Below are 20,386 nucleotides of genomic sequence, written 5' to 3' on the forward strand. Positions count from 1 at the left end.
ACCGCGAGCCGGTCTCGCCGGTGAGAGGAATGGGGAAGCCGGCCTGCTCGCAGGCTACAGTTAAAGGGGCTATGTCACGCAAAATGATGTAATTTCATATCACCTAAAATACCTAAAAAGTAGAAACACTGCAATAACCACTCAGTAAAATCGTTCAGCAGCATAAAAGAAATTTAGCAAAAGGAAAGAGAAGCATGGATGGACAATGATGGACAAGATTGAAACGGATTGCATTTTAGTAATATTGAAAAAAAGTCGGCCTAACATTTTTCAATTTCCAAATCGATTGGATAAAGGTCGTTTCTGTTCAGAATCATGTCGTTTGTGATGTAACGATCATTTTATCAGTAAAGGATTCCACATCACCGTTTTCGAGGTTAAACTAATGATTAACTAAAGATTTCCCCGAAACACCTTAAAATAACGTGAAATATTGCTGCACCAGACAAAGAACATGACTTACCTTGGCATTATCTCCCCACATCCAAGAGGACAAGAAATAGTCGTATAGGAGCACAGCTCAGCGAGGTGGTGCGTTAGCTTTTCTCTTGTCGTGAATATTCCACAGTCTGAGCAGGGAATCAGCTGCTTCTCGCAGGACAAGATGTGCGTGGTCATCTCTTCCCTGCTTAGAGTATGCTGACAACCATCGTTTGAGCACGCAACTTTTCGCTTAGGGCATTGTTTTGCGTGGTCTTCCGCCTTTTCGTAAGTGTCCATCCATTCACACTCATCATTTGCGCAAGCCACCAACAGATTACGAGTGAGGGAATTCAGCGCTACATTTACATTAAGCACTGAATCCCTCGCGATCTCCCTTCTGCACAGAGGACACGACGGATGTGGTGCTGAGACCATCAACTTCATCAAGCATTCCTGGCAACTCGAATGCCCACAGGATAGCGTAACTGGTCTCAGCATTGTCAAATAACTGCAAATTAAGCATATTGCTATTTTCAATTATAAAACAGAATCGTACATCATGGGAAGGTGTATCTTGAAATAACATGCTAAATTCATCTGAAATTAAATCCCCTTACCAGATGCTGCAGTCTAGACTTTTGTCTGTTGTTCCAATAAACTTGAAATGAGACATGGTAAACCTTATCGCTAAAACAGTACAGAAGAGGAGAAACACGCTTTCTATGCAACAAGACAAGAAATTAGCCTGGCACAGGAAGGCTGATGGATAATATTTGTAATCTCTGACTCCCTGTCTAATTGGCTTATTGTTTGTAGTTCGACAACTAGCATAACTGAAAAATCGCAGATCAAGTGATTTCGATCCTGTCCGGAAGCCGAAACCGTTTTCAATACGTAAAATTTGATTTAATTTCATTCTTTACATCGGCGTTCAAAAGATGAAGCGTTATCAACAAACGTTTCTGCTGAAATATTCCAAAAGGATAGTAAATTTTGCCAGCCTAACCCTTGTGATATAACCCCCTGGGAAACGGTAGCGTTTTCTAATTGCCGTTATTTTGTAGGGGTAAAGAATGGTCATTCCCCTATGAATTTTTTTTCCTATGCCGAATTAAAAAACTGGAAAAAATTTACAGCTTTTATTTCCACGAAAATTTTTAAAAGTGGAACAACCCGGCCTTTTTGTCGAAACAAAATTAAATTCCTGGATTACGTTGTCACAGCATGACGCATTTTGTGGTGTCGTGTTCGCGTCCCTTCACCACGCCAGGCACACCTTTGACGACCTTTCATATTGCGATCATGGACTCACCAACAGAAGAACAAACTTGTGTCAAATATAGCAAACGAGCCTTTACGAGGACATTTGTCTTTTTGTATCGGCCGTTGACGAAAGCGCCATCGGGCAAAATGATGGAGTCTTTGAAGGCAAATGGGAGGAGTGTGGATGTCACGTTTACAAGAAACCACTCCGATGCCGCCATGGGAAGATTGCTGCTTGCCAGCTTCCCTTCTCTAATGGGAGTTAATTTGAAGAGGTAAGCCTAACTGTACATAGGTCTTAATCAAGTCTGTTTAGAATGATGCATATAAAAATGCTCCACTCGATATTCATATGCAAATGAGTGGGCGGGCATTTCTAGAACGTAGTGTCTCCGAGCCTTTTTATGAGAACCTTCAGTCTGAGATTAACCGAAATTTTAAGAACATACTAAGAATTCGAACATATTCAGGCTGAGAGTCCGTTGAGGACGACTTAATTTTTTTTGTTTTGTGAGTAGTTTAAATAAAGGTGAAAGAAATGTAAAGGCCCGTCAACACGAGCAATTTCTGTGCCATTTTTTGCGTGACACTTTTTATTTGCTCGTTTGCACGCTGAAATCAGGCCAATTTTTATGCACGGCAAATGTGGTTGCTGAAAAGCTTAGCTTTTAAGTGACAAGTAAAAAGTTAGTTCTCTAAAGTTATCACAAACTTGCCGGTAATCGGATCCGTGCTTTAAACGCAAAGGGTTCTGGGATCGCTAAGGGGCAGACATTGCAAATCGCTGTGAGAAAATGTACGGCGTAAAACTTATTGGACGTCGATTTGGAGAGAGGTCAAAGCTATTTTCGACACAATTTTATCAGTAATCGGTTTGGGCAATGTTGACACGTGGCAAGTGGACGTTTTTGTTTGAAGTGTGAAGTGTTAACTATAATGCCCTGTTCAGTATTTGATTTTATAAAGGAGTCCCTAATTTTGTATACTTTATGGCTCAAACAATTATTCTAGGATTATTTATTTATACGATTTATTGGATTATATTATGCTTGTAAATTAAGTAATCATAATTAGTTGTTTTAGTAGTATTGTAATAATTTTAGTTAAAGCCTTCTTTTATTATTATAAATTCTTCAAATTCTGTGCGTTGACCATAATTTATACCATGTAAGCCCCTGCCTTTAGCTGCTCTCATGTACTAGTTAACAATCATTCGCCGAAGGTGAAGTTAATATTGGTGAATATACCGAGACGTAGTCGAGGTAAATATTCCCCAATATTCACTGAGACTGAGGCGAATAATTGTTTCGGTGAAAATTTCAGTGGTCAATATCAAGAAAGTGCCAAACAACGAGCTAAAACAAGATAAGAAGGCACGAAAAGTGTTTGATTGGCTTAGCAGCCACACCTCCAAAATGTTATATTCATCGCAGTGAATATAACGCGTAAGTCTTTTATTCACCACTGAAAATTGTACTTAGGTCTGATATGTAATAATAAGCTGGATTGAAGTGGAATGAATGAAATATGAGATAAAATTTGCTGATTCGCTTCCTTGCTTGTTGATGCCATGTATCAACATTGCCCTAATCGATGTCTGATAATTCTGTGTCGAAAAAAGCGTTGATCTCTCTCCGAAAGCATGTTTTGGACGTCGAAATAAGTTTCTGCCGTACATTTTCTTTCCGCGACTTACCCCCTAGCGATTCCAGAACCCTTTGTGTATAAACAGGAATCTGATTTCTGGCAATTCATGCATTGCGCATGTAGACGATGTCGCAAATTCCTGCCTTTGGACAATGACCTCATGCAACCTCGCCTTGTTTCTACATATATATGCTGTTCAAAGGCATTGCTGACCCATTAAATTTCACATAGAAATTGGTTGTGTAGACAGGGCTTAAAACTGCATTCTAAGCCCTGTTTACAGGTTTACAGGAGCACTATTTATGTGGTTATTTTTGTGTGACAAGTTTTATTTGCTTGTGTACATCTGGCAAGTAGGAATTGTATGAGACGTCCCTATAAATACGTGTACAGGAAAAGGGCGTGTAATAGTTCCCAGTTACTTTTACCCTAATTCCGTGTGATCCATGTCTGATCAAAAATTCACTTTGAATCAACATATTGCATCAACAAAAAGAAGCCAGTCTTCATGGGTTGATCAGGGAGGACCTGAGTGAGTCTCACTGACACAATGCTAATATGCATGCTTTTTTCATTTTGAACACAAAGCAGATGGATCCTTCAGACTCTTACTTCCTAGCCTTAAACATTAAACAACAAAGCTAATAAACCTACTTAATAGCTCTATTTCCCTTCCTTTTTTCAAGCTTAACTTTTGTTAAGTCCTATGAAAAAGGTCATGCCATGGCCACTGTCAAGAATGGGTTACTCAACGGTGAGGAGATTGTGAGACATTACTCCGCAGCACATAAAAAGAAAATCTATTTTTATTTACAGTTAACAGGTATGCATACTTTTTAACCTTAATTAGGTCCATTCCAATACATATATGGTTAAATAGCTGGCAAGAGCCATAGTTTTGCATGATTAACCACTATTATAATAGTTAATACCTACTGAAATTGTATACTCAAATGTTGGATGTACTAATAAAAAAAAATGACAGGTTTGGTCTCTCGTACAGTATTGTAAAGACTCATAGAGTAACTTGACTCGCTACAGAATTATGATACAGGTTGCCAGAGAAATTCTGATGTATATTTTTCATACACTTCAGGGAAGCGATATTTTTTAGGGAAGCTTCTATATACTAATACACACCTGTACTCAAGTGTAGGTTGTATGGCTTTGGTCCCCTATAGAGTACTGAGGTATTAATTAAACAGCTGTTTATTTAATTTTAATCATACTTTCCTTGAATTTTATCATACCTTTTCATTATCCACACATTTGTGTAACATAATTGATTGAAAAATTGCAGAAATATTTGAGAGAAATATCAGTTTTATCACTCTGCACCATTCAAACAAATGAAAAAAAAAAAGTACTCTCCTGGCTGGTATGCAACATATTACGTTAAATGCATTTCAGGTAGCCATCCTCATCCTAACATTTCTTCCTTACGTCAATTAACAGCTACATGTACAAGTACATGTACATCAGCTTCTGCATCCACCCAGGCAACTCCAACGGTGGATTTAACCCACACACCTCAAAGTGGAGGTTAGTCATTTCCAAAGGCTTTGATATGTTCACCTATCAGTTTATTGGTTTAACTCAGTAATAATTGTTTTTATAGCTACAACACGGAGGCTGTTGACGGCCATGGCACAGAGGGCAGGTGTTAGCTATGAAGATGGTAATATTTCACATACAATTAAATTTTGATCACTTTAATTTTATTTGAATCTGGCCACTTTAAAAAAAAACCTATAATTCTCTCAGTTTGCTTTCTTTGCTAAGGTAATTACATGCCATTGTATACGCAATGATGTATGCGATATTTTTATTGTTTACAGTATTGGCCACAATTCCCTCCCCAATTACATGTTTTTAAATTGCTTTAGGTTAATGCAGAAAAGAAATTTGAAATGATGGGTCGAAAACACAGGTCACATTCCAGAGGTCAGGGTACATGTCTCTGTGCTGCAGATAAATAAACAACACTGAAAGTGCCTCCTAGCCCTAATAACTCTCCAAAAATGTTATTCAAGTCTAAGGGAAACGTTTGGCTTAGTTGTTCACCACTGGAGCAGAGACTCTTAGTCTTGACTTGTGGAATGTGACTTGTATTTTAGGCCCCCCTAATTTGGAAACATCTCAGTGGTAATGAAGTCTCTGTAAAGTGACCATTATAGATAATTGTACTATATTAGATACAGTGACCTAGGATTACTGTCATTTTTAGATGCAAATGCATTAGATGGGACAGGAATTGATCATGAAGAAATGTCTGATGGTGGTAAGGCAGTGCCACTTTACAGTTGTGTGCTCAGTGACCTGGCCTTTGAATGAAAGTGTGGCTGGAGTTGACCTTACTTTGATAGAAACCTGACTGCTTTTCTTTTGTTAATGTTGTTCCCATGTTAATTAGGAATTTGCATAAGAAAAGCTGTGAGGTTTCTATCAATTGAAAGCAAGGTCAACTCCAGCCTCACTTTCATTCAAAGGCCAGATAACTAAGCAGACAACTATAAAATGGTCTATTAACAACATCAAGGTCCCCTCAAAAACTATAACATCCCCTTTAACACTTTCCCTCCTGAGAATGATGCTTGTAGGTTTCACTCTGTCAGTGGGGCCGCTTTTTGGGTGAATGGGTTAAACAAACACATTATTAATTACAGAGAGCTAGATGGTAGACAACTGAGGACTGCAGACTGCCAGCTGTCTACAATTAATGCTGGTAAACAGTATTTCAGTCTTAAGTACCCATTTTAAATTGGTTAGCTTTCAATAACTGTGATTTAGGGCTAGGACATGTATCTATAGTCTTCCAGTGTCAGACACCGATTTCAGAGTAATCATCATGATGTTATAACATTGATTAATTGCCGGACTCTATTGAATTCTAGGTTTAGATTGTATCATAACCTCCGCTTCAAGCTCATCATCTGGCAGCAGACATGATAAAGGTGATAATGTGATTAAATCCTACAAATAATTATTATTCTGAATAAGGGACCTGTGACAAATGAGATTTTTTAAATATAGAAGAACATCTTGGATATTCGCAAGCATTTTAAATTTTTTTTTTCTTGCCATTCCCATATTTTCAGTGTTATAGGTTGGTTGAGTTGTAAATATTGTGACTCAAAACAAGGGTGTAAGTATTGTTGAGTGCTTAAATTAGCCGTGGGCACCCTGTTTTAATATTATTATTAGTTGATCCTACGTCCATTATGTGCAATCTATTCACATCTAAGCTGCACGCATGGGAGAATACGCAAGCAAAGTTACAACCAAATAAAGAAATGTTTAAAGTAAAAGACCCTAGCTCTGAGCTTCAATGTTACGATCTTCTGATTAAAAAAAAATGTCATCGTTATATTAGACTCTTAATAACAGATGATATTTATCTCACCAACAGGTAATGTCAAAGTCTTAACAGTTGACCCGGAAGTTGGTAAGTGGTATATACAGCTGTACGCAATTGGTGAAATTGTTAGGGATTTTTTACATAACTCTAGATTTACATCAGAACGTTTCCAAAGATGCAAAACTTTTAGGTACTTCTATGAGAACCTATGACATACTCAAACTTTTTACAGCTTGAATTTAGTTAATTAAAGGTCTTTGACCACTCAGCTGACACAACTTTGCGTCATTCTATATGATGTCTGGTATGCCATACCTCTACCACATACTAAGTGTACATACAATTTCATACATCTTGGATATTGCATTGATGTCAAGCTACGGTTCTAACTGATTCTCACAATGCACTTAGTAAAATTGGACACCACCAAGCTTAACTGAAAAAAGATTTTGATTTAACAGTTACATGTATTAGTGATGCTAATATTTTTCCCTTTTCTTTTACAGTTGGCAGTGTTATAGAAGACCTGTCTACCTTTGGATTTTCTGATGGTGGGCATTAATAAATCATGATTGATTATGTGAATAATTATTAGTAGCTCGGGATATTGATTTAAACCAATGCTTTTCAAATACACTTTTTACTTCTCAACTTATAGCCTGAGGCATAAGAAAGTGTGGAGTTGCTTTATAATTTCACACTTGTAACAATCATAGATCTCAAAGCATGTCATGGTGTTGTATCTATTTTATTTGTTGTGTCTGTTCAATTAAACCATGTATGGAGACAACATCCAGTGCCCAAATTTCTGGCTAGCGGTAAGTTGTCCCAGGTTTTTTTTCCTTTAGTTTCCACGTACTGTTTACAAGGAATCTTAGTCTTCGAACGACAAGAGCAGAGACACCAGGGTCTTTAACAAGTCTTATGGCTTGTTTGACATTATACCCTAAGGGGTGGGTGCTTATTCGAGGAAATAGGGTATATTGTTGGTGACCATCATTAATGTCATTGAATGTACATGTTGCTGCTTTTTCTTTGGTAGAAAAAAACAAAGATGATTATCCAGGGCGAACAGCAGAGGTTGCCTCCATAATTAAAATGGTGGAAAAAATTACTAAAGGAAAATGCAAGCTGCCACCATTTATGACTCATACTCTGAATGAGGTACTGGAAATTAACAACTGTTCTTCTTGTCATCACATTCAGACTCTTAATCCAAATAACTTTATTGTACATTTTGTCACATACATACACATTGTGAATTCATGAACAACTTAATGAGTCAATCATCCATTCAGCCAGTTCACAATTATGTACATTTTAAAATTTTAAAGAGTGTTCAAAGCATTATTGACCCCATATGCCCATTAGGGAGTTGTGATTGACATTTAAATGACATCACCATTCTAAGTGATAGCAGAATTACTGCATGTATACTACTACTAATAATAATATGGCAAACACATCTTAATGCAATAAAAGCCAACTTGCGCCCTACAGATTAGATATTCTACTTGCATGGAAAAAGTGGCATCTATGATTGAACTTTATTATCTGTAGCCTGGTCAGTAATGTTAAACAAATACAGTACCTAGTTGAGAAAAATAAAGCCTGTTTTGTTTGAACAGATGTTATGGCAAGCAAGAGAGGACGGAGCAGTGTGTCTCCTTGTCTTGTTCAGCCAAAACAACTCAGAGGAGTTCATTGATCGTCTTTTCAAGTGAGTGATAGTATTCTGGAAAAAGAAATGCAAGTATAATGAAAATACTTGGAAGTGAATTCTAGATAAGAATCTGTGTCCTGTAAAGTAAATCACAAGTAAATCTGTATAATGGTTTATGGTCATATGAACAACATATCGTGTTTAAAAATCACACAAGCTACATGTAGCTAGGCTAAGGGCCTTCAAAACTCTCTCTCTTTTTCTCCTCATGAAATATTTTTTAAGGAACTCACATGCACAGGCTGAGAAACAAACACCCCAACAATTCATGCCTTTGAAACAAATGATGTGGTTTCATGTGCATTGCCTATCGAACACCAACCAGCAATCATAACCCTGTCATGTGCATACTTTTTTTGCAAAATTTAAACCTCTCACTGTGAATTAAAGTATATCATGGTCCAACACCATTTTTAAGAAAACAAAGCCCAAACCAACTACTTCCAAATTGAAACAAAACACCTTTCTTTGCCCACAATTATTTTCATTATAAACCATATAGTTGAATGGTTTTTTGTGTCTTTTATGCATGTGTTCAGGATTCTAAATAATCAACTTAGGAAACATAACAAGGAAGTTTTCATTTGGGTTGCATATAGCCAATCAAATGAAGGATCTAAAGGTGAGTTTCTGAGTCACTGTTCCTGTATCTTTTTTTAATTATAAGAGACTACACTCCTAAAAACTGTAGGAAATAAAAGGACCAAATTAATGGTTAGTGTAAAGGGGTATACAGTGCTCTATTTTTGGGGATGTCGTTTAGGCTGAATCGGCAGTGTATAGTATTAAACCAGACCCCCTGAGAGTTTTGACAGGGCGTCTACAAAAAAAGACAATATTTTATCCCAATTTTGCTACTCTTTTTTTGATATCCAAAAGATAGAGCAAGACTTAGGACTAACTATTGTAAATCTGCAGTGCACCTTGTTTACTAACATTTATGTACTTGATCGAAATGACTGATGTAGCCTATGTTGTGTATTATACCCGGTCCGGTAACCAAACATCTTGTTTGCAGAATATGTTGAGGAAAATGGTGCCAAGGGAAATTTGAGAAAATTATTTAGGATTTGCTTTTTATGAACCACTTCAAGCCTGAATTAATTATTCAGAATAACTCAACAGTATTTTTGTGCTGTTGTGTTTAATTAATTAATTAACTCATGATCAAATTTGTACAACACATATTCACAGTTTATTAATTCAAAACAAACTATTATTTTTATCTTTGGATCATTTATACAATGTTAAATATGTCTTTATGTCCTAGAAAGTTGAAGTGTCAACACAGTTTTTTAATAATTATTGAGGTGAATCTTGTTGTCTTGATGTCTTGCAGTTCAAGCAAAATATGGTGTGGGTGAACAAACAGCATTGCTGGTAGTGGTTCCCTCTCAAATTCCACAGTGTGTGGATATTTTAAATGGTAAGAAAAATGAACCCTGTAACCAATAAACCCTGTATGTACTAAGCACTCATTCTTTATTATTCACCAAATGTAATCATCTATTACTTCGGTGTATCAGGCAATGAAGGTTTTTGCTCATGTTGTTTTGTTTTTTGGAAATTTATTTTTTCACTTTTCATCACAGAAACCAACATAAATGAAGGAAGAGTACAAGAGGCACTGGTGAATGCACTACAGATGTTCTCACATCTGAAACGTAAAGGGTAAATAAATTGTTGTTTTGAGGCTCTTCAGATAAAATAGCCTGATGGTAGATAACAACAGTATGCTTATTATAACCGAATTTTAAATAATGGGCACATAGTTTTTCATTGAGTGATTAACCCGTTGACTCCTGGGGCTTATAGCTCTGGAAGCTAATGTTACTGTCTCTAAGATTCCAAGGCATACAAGTGCTCATTCGTTTGCTAGGGCTGTCAAATGATGCTTTATAGTTAGAATCCATAGAAACATTGTTGTATTCATAATAACCGCATTTTGAAATTTCAGGTTTAATAAGCGCACTGTTTTAATCTGGCATTAGGCTATTTTTGTCTGAAGAGTGCTGCAGCATCGTGTAGTACGAAACTATATAGTAATAAAATTTATATAGATAAGGATGTCTCCACCAATAATAACAAGAAACAAGAGTGTTGTTGTTGTTTCCTTGTCCAGGCATGTGGCCTTTTTCTTTAATATTTGCTTTGCATGTCTTCTCCTATCCTAGAATCAATTTGACAAGAACCAGTTCAAGTCGTGAAAAGGTATTAACTTTAAAAATGATATTGGTTTAATAGGAAAACTAATATAGCCTCTGATGCATATCAGCAAGGACTATACTTGATGTAAAGGGGGAGATCAATTTACGAAAATATGGTTGGTTTTCACAGTTAAAAGCAATTGGCAAGCATAATTGACTCACTCTCAGGTGAGAGGGGTTATAAGTGGATGTGGAGGATGGAAAATAACCAATCTGCCCCCCTGTGAAACTTGTTGTTAGAATATTACTTTAAATTTTCTCACTTGATAAAAATACCAGCACTTGTATCATTGTATGCACCTTACCTGAATACACAAGTCAATAAGTTGATTGACTCGTGTGATTAATTCTTATTTTGGTTTTCAGGCAATGAAGGAGTCCCTCGTAATAACTGAGAATAGTGAAGTCGAAGTAAGTTAAATTTGCTATGGAATTTTGTACTTGATAATTTTATTAGTGCCAAACATCAGTGCTTTCATGAGAACAATAATATTATATCACTTGGTAGAGGTGTGCCTTGTCTAGAATACTACAACAGCTATACTCACCATTACATAACCAGGTATCATTCATGTGCGAACCAGCGGTTTATTGTCTGTTGAAACAAAGCATGCTTTTGTTCTGTGGTTGGCAAAATTTACATGTCAAAAGAATTGTTTATAAACAGTGAATATTGCTATTAGTAAAAAAAGTTATTTTCCCTCTTGTGAAGCATTCTAGTAATGTTGACAAAAAAGGTGCTGAAATGCAAATGTCAATAGGAGGTTTTTTTTCAAATTATTTTATAATATTTCTTGCATGACAGTTCCTAAGAATAAATACTTCATATTCTATTTCATTCAGTAATTAACTTACTTTCTTCTAGGATACTAACTCTGTCAACGGGGATGATGTTGAGGATTCAGAGGTATGCATAGCAAAGTATCTACTTGCCCAAAAATCGCCATTGGACTTGATTATTTTGGATTTGCCAGACTGGATTATTTCAGATCAGTCGCACTGCATTGGTTCGGACTACCCGGACTGGATTGTTTTGGACTGGCCAGATTGGATTGGTTCGGACTGGTCGGAATGAAAAATTTGGACTGGCCGGATTGGATTGGTTTGGACCGGCCGGACAGAATAATTTGGACTGGGCGGACTGGATTGGTTCGGACTGGCTGGACTGGATTTGTTCAGGGTGGGCGGAGTGGCTGGATTGGATTGGTTCGGACTGCCCGGACTGAATAATTTGGACTGGCCAGATTGGATTGGTTCAGACTGGCTGGGCTACCTTATTATAGGAAATTAAGAGTGCACGTTGACAACGCAACATTACACTAACTTAACACAGATTTTTCAAAAGTTAGGTTTAGAAGCATTAAATTAGCGCGAATTTTTGGATAAGCATCTTGTTTTATTTACTGCGATTTTCATAACTCTGCGAGCTCGCACTTTACATTTCTGGACGCCAAACTGCGTTTTTGCTTTTGTGAGTGAATAAACCCTACCAAGACCAGTCCACGGATGTTTCTAAGTTTTTTTAAAGCCGAAAAATTTTGTTTTGAAGCCTAACTAGACCCTATCAATGCAAAAGATCTTTCAAAGCCTCAGTTTGTTGCAGTAAGACGAATTTGCTGCACTTACAAAATCTCAACATGCATATGTATCATGGAGAAAAGAAGCACTTACAGTTTTTAGCTTTAAGGATTGCTCAAAGGGATCTAGTGAGGAACTAATAAGGTTTTGTAATGATATAAAGGTTGATTTAAAATAACAAGGTTGTAAAACAGCGTGCATTAAATTTACATGGACATTAATTGACACAGATTTTTCAAAAGTTAGGTTTATTATAGGAAATTAACAATGCACGTCGACAACGCGATGAAAATTAACATTACATTAAATTAACACGCATTGTTAATTTCCTATGACAACGTAGATTGGTTCAGACTTAACGAACTGGATTGTTTCAGTCTGGGCGGACTGGATTGGTTCGGACTGGCTGGACTGAATAATTTGGACTGGCCGGATTGGATTGGTTCGGACTGCCCGGACTGGATTGGTTCAGACTGGGCGGACTGGATTGTTTCAGTCTGGGCGGACTGGATTGGTTCGGACTGGCTGGACTGAATAATTTGGACTGGCCGGATTGGATTGGTTCGGACTTCCCGGACTGGATTGTTTCAGTCTGGGCGGACTGGATTGGTTCGGACTGGCTGGACTGAATAATTTGGACTGGCCGGACTGGATTGGTTCCGACTGCCCGGACTGGATTGTTTCAGACTGGCCGGATTGGATTGGTTCGGACTGCCCGGACTGGATTGTTTCAGACTGGCCGGATTGGATTGGTTCGGACTGCCCGGACTGGATTGGTTCAGACTGGGCGGACTGGATTGGTTCGGACTGGCTGGACTGGATTGTTTCAGTCTGGGCGGACTGGATTGGTTCGGACTGGCTGGACTGAATAATTTGGACTGGCCGGATTGGATTGGTTCGGACTGCCCGGACTGGATTGTTTCAGACTGGGCGGACTGGATTGGTTCGGACTGGCTGGACTGGATTGATTCAGACTGGGCGGACTGGATTGGTTCGGACTGCACGGACTGGATTTTTTCAGAGTGGGCGGAGTGGCTGGATTGGATTGGTTCGGACTGGCTGGACTGAATAATTTGGACTGGCCGGATTGGATTATTTTCGGACTGGCCGGATTGGATTGGTTCAGACTGGGCAGACTGCGTTGGTTCGGACTGGCTGGACTGGATTGTTTCAGTCTGGCCGGATTGGATTGGTTCGGACTGCCCGGACTGGATTGGTTCAGACTGGGTGGACTGGATTGGTTCGGACTGGCTGGACTGAATAATTTGGACTGGGCGGACTGGATTGGTTCGGACTGGCTGGACTGGATTGTTTCGGTCTGGGCGGACTGGATTGGTTCGGACTGGCTGGACTGAATAATTTGGACTGGCCGGATTGGATTGGTTCGGACTGCCCGGACTGGATTGGTTCAGACTGGGCGGACTGGATTGGTTCGGACTGGCTGGACTGAATAATTTGGACTGGCCGGATTGGATTGGTTTGGACTGCCTGGACTGGATTGGTTCAGACTGGGCGGACTGGATTGGTTCGGACTGGCTGGACTGAATAATTTGGACTGGCCGGACTGGATTGGTTCGGACTGCCCGGACTGGATTGGTTCAGACTGGGCGGACTGGATTGGTTCGGACTGGCCAGACTGGATTGATTCAGACTGGGCGGACTGGATTGGTTCAGCTTGCACGGACTGGTTTTTTTCAGAGTGGGCGGAGTGGCTGGATTGGATTGGTTCGGACTGGCCGGACTGAATAATTTGGACTGGCCGTATTGGATTATTTTCGGACTGGGCGGACTGGATTGGTTCAGACTGGGCGGACTGGATTGGTTTGGACTGCCCATACTGGATTGGTTAGGACAGGGTGGACTGGAATGGTTTGGGCTGGCTGGACTAGATTATTTTGGATTGGCTTGACTGGATTGCTTCGAACTTGACTAAGAATCATAAATGAACACTTTTGCATGCTATTTAACTAGTGGAAGTATAACAAAAGGAAAAACACCGTGTTGTGTTTTTGCTATTGTCATACTTCCACTGTGATTTTATGGTTTTAGGTGACATTTGGACCAGTACCTGAGGTTGAGAGTGAAAACCTTGAAAAAACAGTAGAGGACAAAGTTGATGAAGGTAACTGGCCTTTAGCATAATTAACTGCAATCCAGTTTCTAGACCACGAGCCAAGAAAATCCCACAGAAGGGTAATAACTGCTTAACTTAGTGTTGTGTTTATATTTTGAAGCAGGTGTTGGAAAGGAGAGTAAAAGGAAGAAAAGGAAGAAAAAGAATAAGAAAAATAAAAAGAAGAAAGGGCATCACGGACAGGGCGAAGTAGACGCACCACCAGAAAAAAAACCCAGGGTGGAACAATAACATGTTAGAAGGAATTTTATAAAGCAACAAAGAATGCAAATGTAAGAGTTATTGTGTGAGAGGATCGCAATGGGGGGAAAGCTTTCACAGCCACCGGATAAAAAAATTGGCTTTTCATTGCCAACAGTCTTTTTTTTTCGTAACGGTTAACTTGCATGAAAAACAAGAAACCTCCCGTATTGATAATGAACAAATTTTTTGGCTTTTTGTGGTTCTCTTTAGTACACATAAGTTGAATAGAATACATCATTGGTCATCAGAATGCAACTTACATTTTTGTCAAAACTGCCAACTGGGGGCAAGAGAGGACGAGTTAAGAGAATGGAGCCCCATGGAAGGGTTAATTTTTTTTTTAAATTTTATTTTAGAGAGGCATCGAATAGGCCAGATGTAATGACGTAATGAAATTTGTAATAAGCACAGCGTTGGGTACGAGAACTTAAAGAACCTTGTGGAACTAAAAATGGATTTTAAAAACTGTGATGGGGCATGGGGATCCGTTCTCTTACTTTATCCTCTATTGCTGGGGATTATTTGGGACTTGTTTTGTCTTGCTTAAGGGCGGGACGGAATGTCAAAATTGGTAAAACGGTGTCGAGTGTTCTGGAGTCTCTAAATAATTCGAAATACTCCCTATTCCACTTTTCAAATTTAAAAAAAAACACGCTAAATGCGTTTGTTTTTTATTTCACGGCTAACGGTTATTATTTTGCCATTTTAACGCCTGATGGAAACCTTTTCTAGGCTTTTCATGATTAACGATTACCCCCATTGCGACCCTAGACGAAAGTACAAATGGATGAATGAGGAAAGTTTGGAGTGGATGGTGAATTAAAACAATAATTGGTTGGGAAAAAAGAATGACCGAATGAGTAAACAATAGAAAAAAACGTTAACTTATGAATTTAAGAAATGATCGTACAATCCAAGTCAAGGAATATACAATTAATTATTTATGAAGCAACAACTTTGATTTGTCTGTGAAGAATTTAAAATTAATAAACTGTTTAGTCCACCAACAAAGGAAAACGTGTCTTCTCTTTCAACATAACAACCTAGCTACAAATCAAAAAAGGAAAGCAAAATAGACACAGATGGCTTTGGTAAAGGTCGTGCCGGCCAGCAGCTTTTCAGAGGGGCTAATGTCACTGGATTTATAGTGATTTCTTGTGAAGACTAATATAAATTGGTTACAAATGACTTGTGGTTTTTGATCTAAATTGGCAAGGAAAAACTAGCTAAAAGATGTTGACATATTAGAACCCATGCACCCTCGGAATCGTTTATCATCACGATCATGGTTATTGCCAATTAACACTAAGTCTTTACTCGTTTTTGCCTCGCGACTCTTTCCATTTGTTTGTAGGTTGGTTTTCTTTGGTTTGAGATTACAGCAATGGTCCTGAATAAGATGTCGCATTCAGCTGTAAACAAAGAAAAAATGGGACGGGCAGAATTAGCCCATTTTAATATGTTTGAAAGAGTAACCCGAAAAACAAAAGGTGTTGATTCTTGCTCTTTCTCCTGTCGTCCCCTTCCCCGAGCCTTTTACGAGAGGACTAAAAGGGGAAAAATAAAAATAAGGGAACAGGGAGGGCCCCTTGCTGCATGGTTCGCACAATCTTGAAAAGGTCTTGAATTTTAGTACCCGTCTTGAAAAGTCCTTGAATTCGTTTGAGGTCCTTGAAAAGTACTTGATTTCTTTATTAGGTCTTGAAAAATCCTTGAAATTCACAACTTTGTTTATGAACCATCATTGTCTGAGAAATTTAATTATTTTGCTGACGAAAATTTGGCCAGTTATGACTAATTACAAGCCATGAGGACGGTGCCTACTAATAGCCTATTTCCGAGTTGCTGCATGCCTCACTTTCATAGCGAGTCCTGGTGCACAACCATTCAAATGGAAATGAGTTGTGCATTCTCATGCAAATCAAACTAAATTCCCTTACAATAGTTGAGCACCAAGACTCACTTCGAAACCGAGACAAACGGCAACTCGGAAATGGCCTATTCAAAGGTATTTTTGCCCCGGTTTATGATTATGCAGGAAATATGGATCTTAACAATTGTCACTGAACCACTCATTTTTCAAAGATAATTGATGAATAATATACGTAGAAACCTTTAAAATACAAAGCAATGTATGGCATTCTTTCTCAATTGAAGCTTAATTATCTCCGAAAAATGCGTGGTTACCCTCAATTTTCTGTTTGGATACCGAGATCACTTGCTAAATTCTGCTGTCTCCGTATATTTTTGAGCCGCGCAAAGATATCTCTGTATTTCTAAGCACCTATTCAAAGGTATTTTTGCCCCGGTTTATGATTATGCAGGAAATATAGATCTTAACAATTGTTACTGAATTTTGGGTAACCACTCATTTTTCAAAGATAATTGATGAATAATATGCGTAAAAACCTTTAAAATACAAAGCAATGTATGACATTCTTTCTCAATGGAAGCTTAATTATTTCTGAAAAGTGCGTGGTTGAACAGCACCAAGATATCCCTGTATTAATAAGCACCAGCTATAAGAAATACGAGTATCTCGAGATGCGCAGACCGTATGCGAAATAACAATAGTAGGCACCGTCCATAAGCGATTACGGTGAGAAGTTTCTAGGTGTATAATGCGAAGGCGCACATGAAGCGAAACTGCATCTTCACCTCAATTTCACGCAATTGCACCAAGCTGTGGGTTTTCCGTCACGTCTTTCGCTCCGTGTTAATAGTTTGGTTTCTCTCTTCGTTTTCAATTCAATAACTGGGTAATAGATTTTAACGGCGACAAGCGCAAGGCTATGTCCAGTCTGCGGCGGTCAGTACACTTTTACCCAAAGCTTCAAGTTGTGATATGAGGTCTAAAAAATCGTGCAGAAGCTGGAATAACGCTCAGAAAGGCAGCCAAAGAGAAAGCAATTTGAAAGGCTGCTGAACCATCATCATCAGGGGAAAAGGTTTTGGACAAGTAGTGCAAAAATATCTACTACTCAGTTTTATAATAAACCACTTTATTTCCAAGTTATATTTATTAGCATTTAAAAAGAGGGAAAAAAGTCACCGTTTCCTAAGAATAACGAAGCAGGGAAGTTATGCAGGACTAGATAGTTTTCCTATCATTTCTTAGGGATAAAGGTACTTTTATTGTACATGCAATCCACTGTCTTGTAAGTTAGCTTTTCTTACATTTTAAGGGAGGGCCACAGGTTTTTCAGTGCTGTACTGTCAAGTGTTACTCTCATAAAATGAAGTTATTTTTATTGTTGAAATTAACTTCTTCTTCTTCTTCTTCTTATTATTATTATTCTTATTATTCTTCTTCTTATTATTATTCTTATCTCGCAGTATAAAACTTTGGAATGCTGTCCACATTATGAGTAGTATAGGGTGCAAAACGAAAGATGCGATCACGCGATAAGTGGAAAAGAAAAGAAAAAATGAAATCGACCTCGATTTTCAACGGAATGAAATCCAAGCTCCATTGAAATCGCTCTCGATTTGTTGAGGTCGATAAGAAGTGAGCTCGAAAAATAACGATAACGATCCGAGGGTTTAAACTGGAACTCGAAAGATTCGACATCCAGTGTGGCCATCGTGCTCAGACTCGATCGAGCTCGACTTACAGTACGAGCTCGCTTTCAAATTCGTGGTCCTTGTGTCTGCGTACACGACTAAATCGGAGCTCTGTTTTGGACATCGTGTTCACTTTTATTTGCGAGCTCGATAAAGGGAAATCGACCTCGGTTGCACATAAAACTAAAGTGATCCGACCTGCGTTTACAATTTCAATCATTTTTTAAGGGGTCTGAAGTTTCGAGGTCTGAGTTTTCGAGGTCTGAAGTTTCGAGGTCTGACGTCTGAGGTCTGAAGTTTCGAGGTCTGAGTTTTCGAGACACCCTAGGTAACGTAACGCGACTCTTCAGCTAACGTGAGCTGAAAGAATCCACTCTTAGCATCGATCTTTGCGAAATATATGCCGCAAAAAACCGTTCAAAATTACATCAGGGAAATATCGATATCGAAAATTGAATTTCCGCTATGGAAATTGATTTTCGAGGTCGCGTTTATGTTGGGCTTGTCACAACTTCGAAAATGTCACAATTAGCAATATCGGGGACGAGGTCTGAAATCTATAATCGCTACGGGTGATCGCTACGGGTGAATCCGCTACCGGAATCTTCAGAAACATATTTTTGTTTCGGTAGGTAGCGGCAGTGATTACCCGACCTTTAAAACCCATCCGACCCTCGGGTTTCAGGAATCTTTCATACTTCCTTAGAACTACTTTTTAAATTATCGGCGTGGCCTATCCATTTTTAAGCACACTGGACAATTTGTTTGCGTGGGTCATTGTGCTGCGCCGGATATTTTTTGTTGATTTTTTGTTTGTTTGTTTGTTTGTTTGTTTGTTGTATTTAAACGCTTATCTACTAGTTTATAAAAAAAAACTTTAAAATGCTTTGTAAATTATCGGCTTGGGCTATCCAGTTTTTTAAGCACGCTAGACAATTTTTTTTGCATGGGTCATTGTGCTGCGCCGGATCTTTTTGTGTGTGTGTGTGTGTGGGTGGGTGTATCTACTAGTTTGTACGTAACCAATTTGTTTGTACCAATTCTGATATATGACGTAGTCTTTATTAAATGTAAGATGGTTTCATCGGCATATTTTTAATATGGAAAAAGCCTGAATTTATTTGATTTATTTCTGAGGGGTTAAGGGGCGGCTCTACACAGGCTAAGATCAAAAGCGGGGGAAAGATTCTTTGTAAGAAAAAAATTACATGATCTCTGTATACACTAATGCACTCAGTCATTCATTCACACGTTATTTTATTTATCATTGATTTATTAGTTCATTCACTCACTAACTCTTTCGTCCGTTAATCCTTTTTGTCTGTCTTTCTCTCTTTTTTCTTTCTTTCCTTCATTCTTTCTTTTATTGCAAATTTGTCTCCTTGCGCATGCTAAGGAGTAACAGTAACAAAGCATTTGTCCGATTATATCGATAGAATCGTCTTAAGAACGATTACTTTACGTGAAAATGCAATAAACAAATCTGATTAGGTTATACTACAAAATTGCGAGTTAAAACTAACTATAATCTAAAAAAAACATGGAAATAAATAGTATGAGGAACACTGAAATCAGCTCTTGAGCGAGTTTGTTTACTTTAAAGATAAATGGACTCTTTCTAGGAAAACTTTTACAACCAGAGGACCGGTACGGTCTTCCGCCTTTTTCTCCAGTTCAGTAAGGGAAAACTCTGCGCCAATCATGTCACCTTCCTTCATCAACTCGCTATCCAGGGTCACAGCGTCATCATAGTTTCCAAAGATCACAAATCTGTAAGATAAAGACATCATTATTGTCAGGAAGAAGTAACGCCAAGCGTAGGTATACAGCAGTTTCAATTAGGTAACGACCTAACTTTATAACAATTATTGATTTATTACTAACTTCTGAAGAACTCAAATTCATTAAATACTTTATCTTTGTAAAAGAAAAAGGAAAGAAATCAGTGCACTCACTCACCTTACAGCAACTCGCACGGGTGAGACTGCTGATCGCAATTGTACGTACATTTTGCACTTTGGAGGTGCTATGAACATTAGCATCCTCCATAGTTTTCCATCGGAATTAAAATCTGTACTTGTGAGTGGAACGCTCTGACTTAATGTCATCTTCTCGGCTACTCGCTCCTTAAACCCATCTATTGTCCAACGAAAACTGGCAATTGACACACCCGTTCGCAATTCCAGGGTATTCTTATCCTGGTAAATGGTAAAAAAGAATAAATAAATAAATGATAACTTAGAGGA

The 20,386-nt window shown here is 38.3% G+C and overlaps 3 protein-coding genes and 1 pseudogene across 6 annotated transcripts in view; 2 read left to right on the top strand and 2 right to left on the bottom strand.

Moving 5' to 3' along the window:
- Window positions 1-20,386, top strand: part of LOC137996231 (organic cation/carnitine transporter 2-like) — a 200,655-nt pseudogene that overhangs the window by 69,075 nt on the left and 111,194 nt on the right.
- The window catches only part of LOC137997971 (tetratricopeptide repeat protein 28-like), a 114,499-nt gene that overhangs the window by 42,837 nt on the left and 51,276 nt on the right, over window positions 1-20,386 (bottom strand). The window lies entirely within an intron of this gene.
- LOC137997974 (uncharacterized) lies at window positions 1,691-15,902 on the top strand. Of its 4 annotated transcripts, none has more exons than XM_068844334.1 (18): window positions 1,691-1,961; window positions 4,020-4,156; window positions 4,789-4,875; window positions 4,952-5,011; window positions 5,561-5,614; window positions 6,228-6,287; window positions 6,743-6,778; window positions 7,198-7,242; window positions 7,734-7,855; window positions 8,320-8,411; window positions 8,954-9,036; window positions 9,754-9,840; window positions 10,007-10,085; window positions 10,589-10,625; window positions 10,988-11,032; window positions 11,487-11,528; window positions 14,249-14,321; window positions 14,434-15,902. In XM_068844334.1, the coding sequence occupies exons 1-18, from the start codon at window positions 1,726-1,728 to the stop codon at window positions 14,562-14,564; spliced, it is 1,506 nt and encodes a 501-aa protein (XP_068700435.1). In that variant the 5' UTR covers window positions 1,691-1,725; the 3' UTR covers window positions 14,565-15,902. The 4 variants fall into 4 exon arrangements, with proteins under 4 accessions (XP_068700435.1, XP_068700436.1, XP_068700437.1 ...); XM_068844335.1 differs by having other exon boundaries at window positions 14,437-15,902; XM_068844336.1 differs by having other exon boundaries at window positions 5,561-5,611.
- On the bottom strand, window positions 12,573-14,157 carry LOC137994320 (G protein-regulated inducer of neurite outgrowth 1-like). The gene is given in 4 exon segments (XM_068839902.1): window positions 12,573-12,820; window positions 12,823-13,063; window positions 13,665-14,036; window positions 14,125-14,157. Coding segments are annotated over 4 exon segments (894 nt in total).

The sequence above is a fragment of the Montipora foliosa genome, chromosome 3 (assembly GCF_036669935.1).
Source record: "Montipora foliosa isolate CH-2021 chromosome 3, ASM3666993v2, whole genome shotgun sequence".
NCBI lineage: Eukaryota > Metazoa > Cnidaria > Anthozoa > Scleractinia > Acroporidae > Montipora > Montipora foliosa.

Excerpts from the sequence above, each read along its gene's own strand:
- LOC137997974 (XM_068844334.1), top strand. The coding sequence starts at position 1,726 with ATGGACTCACCAACAGAAGAACAAACTTGTGTCAAATATAGCAAACGA. Across the intron at positions 5,615-6,227 it reads TGAAGAAATGTCTGATGGTG|GTTTAGATTGTATCATAACC; the intron begins GTAAGGCAGTGC and ends ATTGAATTCTAG. Across the intron at positions 10,626-10,987 it reads CCAGTTCAAGTCGTGAAAAG|GCAATGAAGGAGTCCCTCGT; the intron begins GTATTAACTTTA and ends TTTGGTTTTCAG.